Below are 15010 nucleotides of genomic sequence, written 5' to 3' on the forward strand. Positions count from 1 at the left end.
CATAATATTAGAGCTTGGATACAAAGAGAAAGAGAAAAGAGAATGAAATGTATACAAATATAAAGAGAAGAAAGCGAAAGAAAGAAAAGACTACGTGATTTTTACTCCACAACTGTCAGGCGGGTGTTGGTAGCATTGACTTGCCAGACGTTAAGGTTGGCGTATTCTCGAATAGCTTCAGTGATTTGTACCTCGCTATAACCACGGGCAAGTGCACGCTCACGAATAGTGGCCATATCAAGTTGAAGGCCATGAATCTCGCGTAGGCTGCGAACAACATTGAGAACACCGGTCATGAAAGTTCTATCGGCACCACGTTCTCGACCATCGTCATTGTCCATCAAGGATGCCTTGGAAACATCGATAAGGCGCAAGGCTTCATCCACATCAACATTTTCGACAAGATCGGAGAGACGAATACGTGCCAAAGCTTGTGCCATACGAATGATACCCAAAAGCGTACGTGCAGATGCATAGGTGAATTGTTTTTCCATTTCCTCATCACGCTTGTATTGACGACGCATTTGCACATAGGCTCCAGTGATATATTCAGAAACTTCGCGAGTCACCACAGGTCGTTTTTGTCGAGCAGCAGCAACATAGTGTCTATATCGAACAAACAAATATGAGTTATCATGCACATTTGAGAAGCATAGGTAGAGTATTTACCTGATCATGTGTGGTTCCAAGACTTCAAAGTCGAGTTCAGGATGCTTGTTGTGGGTATGGACGTAAGTAACGTGCTCAGCTAACAATCGATCCAAATCATCTGATGGCTTGTCGAGGATCAAATACAAGATATCGAAACGAGACAACAATGCAGCAGGCAAGTTGATGTTTTGAGTAGGCGATAATCGAGGGTTGTAACGGCCATAAAGTGGGTTAGCAGCTGAAAGGATTGAAGAGCGTGCATTAAGGGTTGTGTTGATGCCAGCTTTGGAAATGCTGATAGTTTGTTGTTCCATAACTTCGTGAATAGCGGTACGATCCGAATCATCCATCTTGTCGAATTCATCAATGCAACAGATGCCGTTATCTGCTAATACTAAAGCACCGCCCTCTATATATCCACAAGTCAATGAACCATTCATCCCCTTTTTCTTTGAAGAGTTGATAACTTACCAAGCACCATTTCATCTGTGACAGGATCACGCATGACAGCAGCAGTAAGACCAACACCTGAACTACCACGACCGGTGGTATAGACACCACGAGGGGCGACCTTGGCAATGAACTTGAGCAATTGAGACTTGGCAACACCAGGATCACCCATCAAGCAAATATTGATATCACCACGAATCTTCATGCCATCGCCAACGGTCTTAGTCACACCACCAACAAGCAATAACAACAATGCCTTTTTGACGTCGTCATGACCATAAATTTCAGGAGCAATGCTGCGAGCAAGTTTGCTGTAAATGTTGGGATCACGTTGCAAAGCTTCAAGACGAATCTGCTCTTCGGGTGTGATTTCGATTTGATCATATTGCTTCTTCAAGCGGTGAACGTATTGAGCCTCCATGTATGTATCGGTGAGAAGACCAGCACGCAATGCTTTGAAACCGGTGTAAGGCATAGGCAAGAAGATGCCGGATGTATGACACACATCACCAGGCGCAAGTTGACGGCACATGGCACCATACATATGTACAGTCATTGTACGGGGGATATGACCAACAGGGACTTGATCGGCCTATTCAGCTTATATTCAGTACAATGATCCCACTAGTAGTTCATGATCGTTGCAACGTACCAATTCCTGTAACTTGACTTCTTGGAAGGCCAAGAACTTACATGCACGAGTTTGCATATAGAGACGACCCTTGACGTTGTTGCTCTTACACTCCTCTGAAGGACATTCGGTCAAAGGTGTGAATTGACGCTGCTTGATTTCTTGGAAGATTTCACAGCCACAAGAGTCGCAACTGTAAGTGTTGACTTGGAGGAAAGGCTTGACATCAGAGACGCGGGTGACGATACCACGTACGGTAACCAAGTTGCCAAGCTGATTGCCCTTAATTTGACGCACGGATAAGGCCTCCGAATTCGACAACGGTTTAATGAAAACCTCACTACACGATAATACGCGTTAATTTGATACCTCCTTCATATAAGAATGATCCTTTTAACGTACTATCGACGCGTAAGAGCAGGTGGGAAAGGTTCTTCAGCAGTGCCAACACGGTTTTGATCACGGCTTCGTCGTTGGTCGATAATCACATCCAATACGCTGTCTTTGTAAATCAATTCAGGGTTGCGTGGTGTAAGCGTCTCACAAATGGAATCGATCACGTTGCAAAGGATGTCGATATAGCGTTTGGTATTGCGACGGATATTGGCGACAGTGCGATGAGTCGAATCCTCAAACTTGAAAACACGTACTATGAGTAAGAATACACCATGAAAACGCGACCACCTTGTTACTACTACTCACCTTGGCAAGGTCATCAAGCTCAACGGTAATCACGCTCTCTTCTCTGTCGACAATGCGTTGCTACAATAGCACATGTTAGTAATCAGGGACGTGCTCAAGAGTCAACAAGATGCTCCTTACCATGATTTGTATATACTTTGGAAGCGTCTCGACGTCCATTCCATCAGCCGTTACTGACTTGTCATTGAATTCGTTAAAGAACAGACGCAAGCTCTCTACGGCATCCATAAGTCTACTTGTTGTCGTCCTTCTTTTTATCCAATTTCACTTGCCTTGATCCTCATCGTAGTTGACGCCAGCTGTGAATGGGAGCAAGGCTGCCATTTTTAACAAGTAAAGGTGTGTAACGTGTGTGTGGTGGTCCCCCTTTTGAGCGCGAAATTATGGCTTGTGCTATTTTGTCAGTCACTACAACCATCCCAAATTTTACCCACTATCGCGTAGTGAACCCCTTTTACGTTGCGGCATGATGATGCTCACGCTAGAAATCCGGTACCCATGGATACCGTATTGATCATTAGAAAAGGTAATGTGTTTTTACTACTTGCAAGTTGTCGAAGGCTATCCGGACCATGGCAGCAGTCTTCAGCTCCTTTACTCGCCAACAAGTCTATTGTCGTGTTGTATCCGCCGACCACATCCACGTGACCATTTTCAGGAACATCCATCCTTTGCTGATGCGCTTTACGACTACAGCTTCCATTTCCCATCAAAGAGGTCCAATAGCTGAGAACACTGCTTGTGTCCTTTGTTGTCAATTTCACTATTCTTTATCGCATGTGAGATGTAAACTTGTAATAAAGGCATTCACGTATTGGACAACATGTTGGATGATAATTCATATATGTACAACGTTTATTCTTTCAAAAGCAATCATCGATTCTGATCGATATCTACTATATTCAGGACCATAGAACTGCCACATCCGCTAATGTGGCGGGTTAAGAAACTTTGCTGCAAACAGTTAGTTGATGATTTACCCGAAAGTATACAGCATTCTCCAAGCTGTAAGTGATTCATTCAAATGAGCCCTTATGGCAAACATAAAGTGATACAATCAACAACCTTTTGGGTCTATCATGTTTACATGTGGATTGGAGCAACATGTCATTTCAAGATATCAATGCTGGTTGGTGTCCTCCTGTACAGAAACCTTCTGCTACTTTTTATACCTCCAAGCTAGCTCGATAGAAAGGAATCACTTTTTGACTGATGGCTGATAACACAAGTGTATAGTTGGTTGATCATTTATTCGATCTTGCATACCATTGACTAGTACTATTCTAGTGCATAGGATTATCCTCGTCCATTTCGATGTCCATCATGCGCGCCATTTTTTCCTGCTCCGCGTTCATTGTGATTTTGTCGTTGAGCGCGTGTGGGAGACTAAGACTTTCGTGCTTCCCCTTTTTTTGTATTCCTCTTTCATTTTGGACATGCCTTTAGCCCCAAAGAACGGCAACATTCAACCACGAACCACCATGACGCGATCAAAGATTCCTGTGGGCATCAAGCGCAAAGGCACTGAAGAGGAGAACCGTCGTGTAAAAGCTCGCACCGATTCAGCGTCCAAACCAGTGAACAGCACATCCATCCCATCGTCGACCCATTCTACCAATACCATACGACGACCATTAGCATCAACGTCGAAGACACCCGTTTCCACAACCAGACGCACTACAACATCGTTGAACAGCAACGCTACCACAGCGAGAACAAAGACGAGTGTATCATCATCATCGTCATCATCTTCTATATCAAGACCATCATCAGCAATCAATAAGCCTACCAATGCTTTACGACGCACGTTGTCATCAACATCAAAAGCACCAGTTACCACGCCCAAACGCATTCCAAAACCTTCGACTACGAATAGCACTGCAGGTGCAAAGACGAATGGATCAACCGCTATAACAAAAAAGAAACGACCAGCTTGGGATCTACGGGTAAAGCCAACACTTTCATTGTTTCTCTATCTATAGACATGATGGAATTAAAACGATGCAATAGGGGAAGATCTCAGACATGGAAGAGCAATTACTCAGTAACAAAGAACGAAGTAGGTGTACAATGAGGGTCATTGTTGGTTTTGTCTCATTGTTCTCAATAATTTAGTCAGCGAGCTCATGGACGCCATGCAAGGTTGGGAGGACAAAACAGCCAACAAGGAAACAGAGGCACGTGAACTACATACTCAATTGATGAATGCCGAAGCGATGCTTGAGGTACGTACAAAGAAGCATTAATGCAATGATGGGTATTGATCTTTGTATCCTAGGCTGCCAAAAAGGGTCATGAGGATGAAATGGCCAAGATCAACGAGTCTTTCAAGGCAAAAGAAGATGCATTGGATCAAGAGGATGGTCAAGGCCACCAAAAGCTACAGCGTTTGCAACAAGATATCGAGCGTACGCGAGAACAAACGTCCGATTTGGAGAGACAACGTGAGCGTTCCAGCACAGAGAATACTGCTTTACGAGTAAGTATACATACAGGCTGGGTCATTATGATATGCTACTTACGGCATTTACTAGGCGACAATGGAAAGGACATTGAACACGCTTAATCAAGTGGAAGCCGATTTACACATGTTCCGAGCCAAAGGAGAGGTAAGAAGGACATCAGAGTTCAAGACAACAGCTAACGATTTTACATCATTTAGCAAGTGGATACCATGCTTACCGATCTTCAGAACAACATTGACCAGCTTGAGAACTCTCATACGAAGACCAAGAACAAGGTGTCTGATTTGGAATCAAAGCTTCTGGAGAGTGAAAAGATCCGCCGGCAAAAGCACAACACCATCCAGGAACTCAAAGGCAATATCCGCGTCTTTTGCCGTGTCAGACCAATACTTGGTATGCAAGAGATGATATTCATAGATGACGATTTTCTCATGTATGATAACGTAGAATCCGAGAGCGATCAACATCGTATGGCGCAAATCGATTTCCGTGGAAGCAATCCAGAGATAGGCGACCATAGTGAAAAGCTCGAGCTCAAAGAAGAAGTTTCAAGTACACTTGGCAAGATCACTACTAAAACATACCCATTTGCATTTGACAAGGTGAGTTTACATTTGGTGTGGATCACAATTTAGATATTTACATGTATGATATCAGGTCTTTGAACCAAGTTGCACGCAACATGAATGCTATGAGGAGATATCTCAGCTTGTACAATCAGCACTGGATGGTTATAATGTGTGCATTTTTGCGTAAGTGTACATCTTTTGGGCTGTTGGACAACCAAAACTAAGATGACGAGTTATTGATAGATATGGGCAAACCGGCAGTGGCAAGGTAAGAATGAGCGAGCAAGGTTAGCTTGGTGGATTGAGATCACTGACGTAGGTGTACAATAATAGACTTATACCATGCAAGGCCCACCACGAGCAAATACTGAATCAGCTGGAATGATTCCTCGAGCCGTTCAACAAATATATGACGTAGCTCAAAAGCTCAATGATCGCAACTGGAGCTACTCCATGGAAGGGCAATTTCTCGAGATCTACAATGAAAACTTGCATGATTTATTGGGTGACACATCGACGTATGGCAAGATCAAGCATGAAGTCAGGCATGAAAAGAATGGAAGGACAACTGTTACAGATATGACAACAGGTATGCATATGACATGAATGATTATTTATTCACATGGATGAGCTAATAATGTCATTGTTTTCTTTCTAGTTGTACTTGATTCGCCTGCCAAAGTCACGAGCATGCTCAAAAAAGCGAGCCAAAACAGAGCGACTGGTGCCACCAACTTGAACGAGCGATCATCTCGAAGTCACAGTGTTTTTATGCTACGCATCACAGGCAGCAACGCCGTAACGCAAGAGCATTGTTCCGGTGTGCTCAATTTGATTGATCTTGCAGGATCAGAGCGGTTGGCATTATCAGGATCAACAGGGGATCGATTACGAGAAACCCAAGCCATTAACAAGAGTTTGAGCTGCCTTGGTGATGTGATCCATGCACTTGCAAACAACAAGGAGGGTGGCCATGTGCCTTACAGAAATTCCAAGCTGACGTATTTGTTACAGAATTCTCTTGGTAAGGCAATTCCCCGTTGGACATTGTTATTTGGGCTGGGGTATCATGGCATGGCTCACGACTGATGGTTTATGGACATAGGTGGCAATAGCAAGACACTTATGTTTGTCAATGTTTCCCCACTTTCGGAACACTTTGGTGAAACACTCTGCTCATTACGTTTTGCAACGAAGGTATTGTAAAAGCGGGGTCCTGGTACGCTGTAAAAGAACACGATAAGCTGATAATTGGATTTAGGTCAACTCATGTCGAATTGGCACGGCCACACGAAAGGTTACCCGATCATCCTCCTCCTCTTCCTAGATGCTAGATGATCTTTTTTTCTTCATTCAACAAGCTTTTCATTGTGGTTTGTTTCTTTTGGAACTGTATTTGGTGATTTTGAGATGGAGCAAATGTCTATGGATGGATGAGTTTTGGGGGGAGTGTATGTACACGTGGAAAGTGGTTGCTTGGTCGTGTGTGGAAACTGAGAGAAAAAAAAACACGACAGCGGGTGTGATCACAAGGTTAAAGTTTGCCATGCATCCAAGATCAGCGAGTGACACAACAGAACAAAGTTCAAGAACATCCTTCTCATCAACGCGTCAGTGGTAGTTTGTGATCATGAGACACAAAAAAGGTACATTATTCTTTACTTTGCAATGGGATGGTGCCACATGCATGTATATGTACTTCATCTCCACATGACAATGCGCCAAGCACGTATGGATCGAGATGGCAAAAACTTGTTCTTTGTTGTAAGATTGGGGTCTTATAGTGGCTTGGATTAGCGATTGGGCCAGACACGCGCGCGCACCAGACTTTTTTCAACCCACCCCCCAAGGGGTATATTGATAAAAAACATTTTTTTCATGGTACATTTGGATCCGCATAGTCGGCTCTAGTTTCTGGTGATGAATCCAAAACCTTAACTGACCCAGATCTCTAGATCCGCGGGAATTATCTCCACCATGTCCAATTGCGGGGGGAATGGGGGACTATAGATTGCTAGCTCAACACACACACGATACATTCCGAGACTTGAATGTGATAAAAGTTGTTTGTATTATGTACGATGGAAGAGAAAACTATGTATGAAGAATGGTCTCTAAAGCACAATCCTCCAGATGAATGAAAAAACAAATAGACAAACATGCTAGAAATACAAGGAAAACGGGTAATAAGGGGGAATGATGTGCGATAATGGAGGAAGTGGGTCTTAATAACATGTGGAAGATGATGAATAGGGGAATGAAGTAAATAACAAAGGGTATTCAACCCTTGATGTATGTGAGTGTGTGGGGATAATAGATTAGGCCGTCTTTGCAACGCCGGACATTTCAGCCGCTGGTGAGGTAGAGGTATTATCGGCTGAAGCAGTAGCATCGTCAACAACGGTAGCAGGTGCAGAGGCAGAGGAAGAGTTGATCATGACATTAGGGGTCTTGCCAGTAACACGGTCCTTGATTTCTTGGAACATGAGCTCACGCTCATGACCAACATCACCCAAGACAGCAGAGTTTTCTTGAGCACGACGAATCAAGTAGGGGATGACATCTTGAATAAGACCATAAGGCAAGTACTTGTAGATGGAATAGCCGTTACGGGCAAGAGCATAGGAGAGTTGATCCTTCATGGAAAAGAGTTGGCCAAAATGCACAACACCAGAACGAGGGAGAACACCCTGGCGGTCCATTTCTTCAACAGTGAGGATGACCGATTGGCGGTTGTGTGTGGCAACCATAAACACAATGGGTGCCGTAGTAGACGACAAGGTCTCACCAGTGGATTCTTGGTGTTCACGCAACTTGCTCAACAAAAAGACGACACCATTGTTGTACGAAGCGTGGGTGTCTTCCAATGTATCGTGGATCGGGGATGGGTAGTTGTTTTCCAGGGCACGCTAAGAAAGGGAATATGGATCAGCACCAATCATCATTGAACTGATTTATGTATTTTTTTTCCTTACCTTGCGCTCCGAGACCATGTAAGCACCACGCACTAACTTGGCAGCAAAAGCAAAGTTTTCACGATGAGCACGTTCAACATCGATTTCCAACTTGCTAAGAGATGCCTTGGTATACATTTGATCTATCAACAACAATAATAAAAATGATTAATATACATGCAATGGCATTAAAAGGTAATGGGAAACTTACAGGTGTTGTACACAGTGGGAGCCTTGTCTTCATCACGGCGATTGTACTTGGCTTGCATGTTAAGAGCAACATGATCAATAGCTTCTTGGAAGTAGCTTTGTTCAGCATCAATCATGACACCAGCACCAAGGCGATGAGCGGTACCACAAACTTGATCCATACGATCCATAAGGCGATCATAAGCAGCAAGATCAAAGGTGTTCATAAGCTTGCGATCATTGCCGTTGTCGTTGCTAGACCACCAAACATCACGAGTAGGACCATAAAGATTGAGGATCTTGGTATATTCAATGAAGTCAAGGGATTCAATGTTGGACATGAGCTTGTTGCGTTCTTCACGTTGGCTATCGCTTGCTGGTGTGGGCAAGACATCGTTAACAATCTTGCGGAAAGAAGCAGCATCAATCTTGCCGTCAACTTGATAATCATGGAAAGACTTGTTGAGGGTAGCAATGGCAAAGTTGAGGCGCAACAACAATTCAGGTGGGGTGTGAGCAGTAACCTTGACGGCAGCAAAAGCACCAGATGCTTGGTTGGTACGAGCGGTTCCCATGGCAGCGGTTTCCAGGCAATGCTTGGTCTTGCCCAAAATGAAATCAGCATATTGTTCTTGGTTGGCAAATGCTTCAGGACCTTCTTGTGGGGATTCATCGGCCTCAACACTCAAATCAAGAATGGCATTCATGCCCAAGCTGCTAAGCTTGTCCATGACTTCAACACATTCTTCAGGTGTTTCACCTCCACAGAAATGGCGGAAAAAAGTATTCTTGACAACCCAGTGAGCAATTTTTTCAAGGTGGACCGATTCGGCGAAATGGATAAGTTGAGGTGCAGCATCAACCAACCATTGGAAAGTACACAACTTGTAAACGAAAAGGCCCATCAACAAATCTTCCGTCGACTTGGCATGAAGGAAGGAACGGTTATTCTCATCATTGAGCTCAGCCAATGCTGAAGCGGGAGAAGATGACATGTAAGCGGATACAGGGTGGTGATGTTGGTGGGACATCTCAGCGTATGCTTTACGCATACCGAGAAGGGAATCATCATTAGAGCGAGAGTAAAGATACATCATAGAGGCGGATGTCAAGGCTACACTAGCCGAGATGGATTTGTAAGGAAGACGAACATTGGGGTGGGGAGCATGTGTACGAGTGGCAAAGGTTCGTAAGGAAACTGAAGGTGGTGATGGGATGTTGAAACGAGCAGATGGTGGTGGTAGAACACGAACACGAGGAAGAGCCGAGCGAAGCATTCAACTAGATGGGATTAACAAAAGACACAAGATAGAAGTAGTTGGAGAATAAGAGAAAACTATCGAAAGTCCAACAGCAAAGGAGGAGAATGCTTTTATATTTTTTGTTGTGAAGCGGGGGGGCAATCGGTTTTGCGGATGAAGATTGCAAGCCAGTTCCCGATATACTTGCCAAAACGGGTATGTCCACCAATCAGGTGCAAGGGCGCTCACGATTAGCTCGGGAAATCTGGTTTTTTTGCATGCTGTCAAAGAAAGTGTGTAACTCCATCTCTGTGCAACCCTCCTCGCGTTGTTGTGTGCACACCCTTACCCCCCAGTGAACCTTAATTTTAGTGCACCATATATTGGCTTCGTTCGTTATCACTAATATTTAGATAGGGACATGCCCTCTTGAATAGAGCTGTATATGGGAGGTACATTTAACAAACAAGCAAACTCCCCTTACACAGTGTATGTTTGCTCTCACAAGGAAAAAGCAAATGGGGGTGGCGTAGTCTAAAGGATAGCAGAAACCGATATTTGAGCCGTGATGATTAATGAGTGGGGATGGAAGATCCAGTATTTGGAAACTGCAAGAGGGCAAAAAGGACCGCACGTGTGGGATGCAAGCTGCCAACCAAACAGAAAATGTCCCACGCTTAGGCACACGAGACCCAATCATTTCACTACCGCTTCATCTTTTAACTCCCCCGTATCCGTTCCGGTCGTGCGTAGCTCCCCACTTTTAACAACTTTCTATTCACCCACACCACCACTACATACATCACCAGCACCCCCCTATTTGAAACAAACAACAACACGCCTTTTCTTGCGGGGTACGTGCAAATGTATGTAAATGTGGAGAGGGAAATCTACCGAACAAAAAGCACAATAATCACTTCCATGGAACCAGCAGCTCCTTTTGTTTCGTCGTTTTTTCTCCTTCTTTTCTTCTCCACTCATCATTTTGCCAAATCCCCAGTAAAAAGCGTATCATCATGAGATCATTATTCTTTACATGTCCATCACACGTCAATGTAAAGCCGCAACCGACCCGTCATATCGCATCGCGTGAGCGACGGCACCTATCAGCAACCAGCCTCTTTTTGCATACCAAATAAATAGAACGATGATCGACAACGTGATATGCTATTATCTCTTTATATGGATTATCCGAAGAACGGATTACAATATTCCGGACGATTGTGTGTGTGGAGAATCATGGCCACATAAAGGTCGGACTCTATTGTTTTGTGTTAATGCAAGCATTTGTTTACAATAACGTTTACTTTTTTTCATGGCCCATCATTGGTATTATGTTCAACCTGCATATGCACATGCACATTCTCTTTGATTCTCCTTGCACGCACCTCTCTCACCCCCCAACCCTGCATTCAGCAGGAGAGAATGACGATAATAGCCCGTCTTTTTTGTCAACAATCATCGAAAACAAAGCATCATCATAATGTTACAGATCTCTTTCTCTTCTCTTTTGCTTTTCTGTCATGAACTTTATCTTGCATTCTTACATGTAGTGTGTCTTACGGATGATCTCGGGACTCAAGCTTTGATCTCCAAAATACCAAACATGGATCTAAAGCCAACCACATGTATGGATGGCTCTGAAATGTCTAAATCTCATCATGTTATTCCGGAGGTGGAGGAGGAGGGTGCGGCCCTCTTATCATTTTTTGGCCCTATCTGGTGGGGGCCGCGACCTCACGATTGTGTGTGTGTGTGTGTGTATCAGCTCAGCTAAATTAAGCCCGCCACCACCCTGCTTATCACCCATTGAAACGATGATAGTGGCACTTTTTTTTCTGATACCATCCATTCCCAAAGTGGAGTCTCATATGAATATTATCATAACCATTCTTTAATTATATGGTTTCGAATACACAACAAAGGTTTTTGGGGGTGGTTCTCGGATAAAGGTTGACTAAGCGAGATGAAGATTACAAATTAAATGGTAAAAAGAAAAAAAGGAGGAACGATATGGAATGGGATAAAAGAAAAAGAGAGGTTTGGGGTTGTGGTGTGTGTGTGTGTGGACGTGTCATGTGTGGATGGATATAAGATTACTCTGCAAATGGGCTTTGTAAGAGCTGCTCAGCAAGTTGCGTCCGCCATTTATCATAGTGTGTACACAATTGGTCGATTCGACGCACCATGGCTGTTTTAGCTTCAGATTCCTCGTTAAGCCGTGTCTGCATGGTTGATAATTGCTGTTTGAGTAATACAATATCGTCTTGTAGATGGCTCACAGTATCTTGAAGGCGTGTACAGTTTTGGCATGAAGAAGGAGAGTGGGAATGATGATGATGAGGATGATGATCGTGTGATGGTGATTGTGAACGAGGAGATGCATTGGTAGTAGGGACAACAGCGGCAACGGATGATGAGGATGCTGGTGGTTGTGATGGTGATGGTGATGATAAAGAGAGATCTGTGGTTGGTGCTGGTGCTGGTGTTGCTTCAGTAGTTTTAAATGATGATGATGGTGGTGATAAAGGTGGTGCAGCAGGAGGGGTAGTGGATAATGAAGATGGAAGTTGCTGTTGTTGTTGTCGTGGTTTTGTAGATTTAGCTGATAATGATAACGATTCAGGAGATGGCTCTGGTGATGATGCTGCTGGTGAAGTGGCAGGCGATGATGATGTTGATGATGCCAATTCATCCTCTTCATCCTCTCGTAAATACTCCATTGGATATACACTAGGTGGTTGTTCTGCCATTTGTGTATTGTCTTCAGCGTTCCCTCCTTCCCTTTCCTCCTCAGTAGCAATAGCAGTAGTAGAAGTCGATGTTGTTGTCAAGTGCTCTTTATCATCATGTTCTTGATCATCATCAATACCAGACGATAACAAAGGCTGATTACGTGCTCGTTTTCGGCTACCAGCATGTGCAATAGGTGTTCGACGTGTATTGCGATCATCATCTTCTTCCTCATCGTTATCCCCACTCTCGTCCTTGTTGTCATCGTCATCATGGTGCTTGTGTCGTTTTCGTGTTGAAGGAAATTCATCGGTGGATTTTCTCGAATCCAGGTCATCAGTGGAATGTGTTGTTGCTGTATTGCTGTTGGTAACCATGGTATGTGTACGGTTGCCACGTCTCTTTTGATAGTTGCCCATGACTAAGCATCCCGTGTATTCGTCATTAGGACCGGCGTTGAAATTGTAAGGGTTGCCCAGGAGATAATCAAAGTAACAATCAATTCGGTATTTGCGCATCCATCGCTTGACACGTTGAGCAAATTGGGGTCGTCCAGGTACATCAGCTAAGCCCAATCTTCCCACCAATTGTGACCAATTCTTTATCTGTTGTCATGAATGTAAGTATAGATATCATAACATGGTTGCCAATACATACCTCGTTGTTGTGTAATTTCTTGACAAGTGCATAAACATCCCATGTGGTGTATGCCAAATCACCGGTCTTGGGTACAGAGGAGAATTTGCGTTTGACATACATGAGATTTTCAATGCTATCACCGATATAGGAAGGATCATTGTGCCAAATGAACTGGACGTAACCTTCTTCAATGTTGTCCTTGGTGACATTGGTGCCATTAATGGTAAGAGTCATATCCTTGCGGCCATAGAGACCAGCAATGCCGGTAGAAGTCGATTTGGATGATGATGATGGTGGCGATGATGATGATGATGGAAGGTGTTGATCAGTGGATTTATCGTCAGGTGAATAATTGTTGTAAGAAGAAGAGTCATTGAGTGATAGTCTCCGCTTTCGATAAAGATGATGATGATGATGATGATGATGATCAACCGATGATGTATTATCTAAAGGGATAGGTGACACAGGAGAATTGCTGCTGGGTCCTCGTGCAGTTGTGCTCATGGCGCCGCTGCTGCTGCTGCCGCCGACTCCATTGGAGATGCTATTGGCCCCACCGCCGCCGCCGCCAGTAGTACTATTGCTAGTCGTACTGCCACTACCACCACCACCACCACCACGTAGATCAGAGGTAGGTCGTAAAGGCTCATTGATAGACTGATCAGAGAGGGTGCTAGCGTAGGGTGATCGAGAGCTTTCTGGAGGTGCAAATTGCCAATGAGGGCTTCCACTGCTACTGTTGCTGCTGCTGGTCGTCATTAGCTAAGCAGACAAAGAAAGTAAGAGAGTATAGAGAGTGAGTTTTGATGAGCACCTTGCATATGAATAAAAGAATACCTTTGAGGACGAATAAGCATCGTGGATGAGATGTTGATGTTGATGGTTGTGGTGGTCGGTTGTAAAGCGAGTGTCCATGAGGTCTGAGCCGACCTTATTATAAAGAGTGTCGAGGTGCATTGGCTCTGTTGGTGAGCGTTGAAAGGAGGATTCGTAATTGGAAGAAACCACCGATTGCCCGTCTTCAGATGGCCGGTGGATGAGTTCTGAGAGGTTCATGTAAAAGCTGACACCAAACTACTGAACAACGAAGCAAACCGCCACTTTGTGTGCTCTGAAACAGCAATACTAAAGATTATAGCTATATAATAGCCCCACCCAATTCCCTCTCCCCCCCTCTCTCTCAGATCCCTCCCTTCTTTTTCCTTCTTCGGGGTTGTTGTGGTTGAAAACCTATCACGAGTAATCTATATATGTCATTTATGGTAGTAGCCTGACCTAGTAGTAGTAGTAGTAGCCATAGTAATCATAGTAGTAGTTAACTACCACCACAAGCCCATTCCCCATCATTCGGAACATCACCTTACATCCTTCTCCTTCTTTTATCAATATCAACTAAGTCTACGATTATTATTACTTTAAAGAGCAATCTCGGTTGCGCCATTGTTGTTGTTGTTGTTGTTGTCCTAGTAACAATAATAATAGTTCCCATTTTCTCTCCTACTGATGAGGAAGATTATCTTTATTCATCCTGCATATGTATGCTCCTGCATTATATTGTTTCTTTTTCCACTGGATAAATGATGACACAAAACTAATCAATTTGATCCGCTTGTACGTGTACTACCACGGGCCCAAGCAATTGTAAGGAATAGGAGGTCGATTCCAAAGATCTGAGCAATGGGAGAGCGGAGAAAGGGTTGCTATGGAACTAGAGAATGAAGCAGCGGGGTCCAACATGTATAGCAAAGAGAGACTTTTTTTATGCTTGAATCATCCTTTCTTTACA

At 43.9% G+C, this 15010-nt stretch overlaps 4 protein-coding genes across 4 annotated transcripts; 1 reads left to right on the forward strand and 3 right to left on the reverse strand.

Annotated features, from left to right (window-relative positions):
• Positions 1 to 101: 101 nt before the first annotated feature.
• On the reverse strand, positions 102 to 2758 carry O0I10_011081 (DNA replication licensing factor MCM7; the record flags this gene model as incomplete). The annotated part of the gene is made up of 8 exons (XM_058491052.1): positions 102 to 606; positions 670 to 1060; positions 1123 to 1693; positions 1754 to 2072; positions 2135 to 2367; positions 2435 to 2494; positions 2555 to 2649; positions 2707 to 2758. 8 exons carry the CDS (start codon positions 2756 to 2758, stop codon positions 102 to 104), a joined length of 2226 nt encoding a protein of 741 aa, XP_058338147.1.
• Positions 2759 to 3915: 1157 nt separating this feature from the next.
• Positions 3916 to 6795, forward strand: O0I10_011082 (uncharacterized protein; the record flags this gene model as incomplete). The annotated part of the gene is made up of 13 exons (XM_058491053.1): positions 3916 to 4380; positions 4445 to 4493; positions 4550 to 4659; positions 4713 to 4913; positions 4969 to 5043; positions 5097 to 5292; positions 5347 to 5501; positions 5557 to 5651; positions 5712 to 5736; positions 5802 to 6057; positions 6127 to 6492; positions 6574 to 6665; positions 6730 to 6795. 13 exons carry the CDS (start codon positions 3916 to 3918, stop codon positions 6793 to 6795), a joined length of 2151 nt encoding a protein of 716 aa, XP_058338148.1.
• Positions 6796 to 7786: 991 nt separating this feature from the next.
• On the reverse strand, positions 7787 to 9888 carry O0I10_011083 (uncharacterized protein; the record flags this gene model as incomplete). Its single annotated transcript, XM_058491054.1, has 3 exons — positions 7787 to 8377; positions 8444 to 8565; positions 8634 to 9888. The coding sequence occupies 3 exons, from the start codon at positions 9886 to 9888 to the stop codon at positions 7787 to 7789; spliced, it is 1968 nt and encodes a 655-aa protein (XP_058338149.1).
• Positions 9889 to 11948: 2060 nt separating this feature from the next.
• O0I10_011084 (uncharacterized protein) lies at positions 11949 to 14280 on the reverse strand (the record flags this gene model as incomplete). The annotated part of the gene is made up of 3 exons (XM_058491055.1): positions 11949 to 13190; positions 13243 to 13986; positions 14062 to 14280. 3 exons carry the CDS (start codon positions 14278 to 14280, stop codon positions 11949 to 11951), a joined length of 2205 nt encoding a protein of 734 aa, XP_058338150.1.
• Between the last annotated feature and the right edge of the window lie 730 nt (positions 14281 to 15010).

This window comes from Lichtheimia ornata, assembly GCF_029851405.1.
Source record: "Lichtheimia ornata isolate CBS 291.66 chromosome Unknown scaffold00082, whole genome shotgun sequence".
Lineage (NCBI taxonomy): Eukaryota > Fungi > Mucoromycota > Mucoromycetes > Mucorales > Lichtheimiaceae > Lichtheimia > Lichtheimia ornata.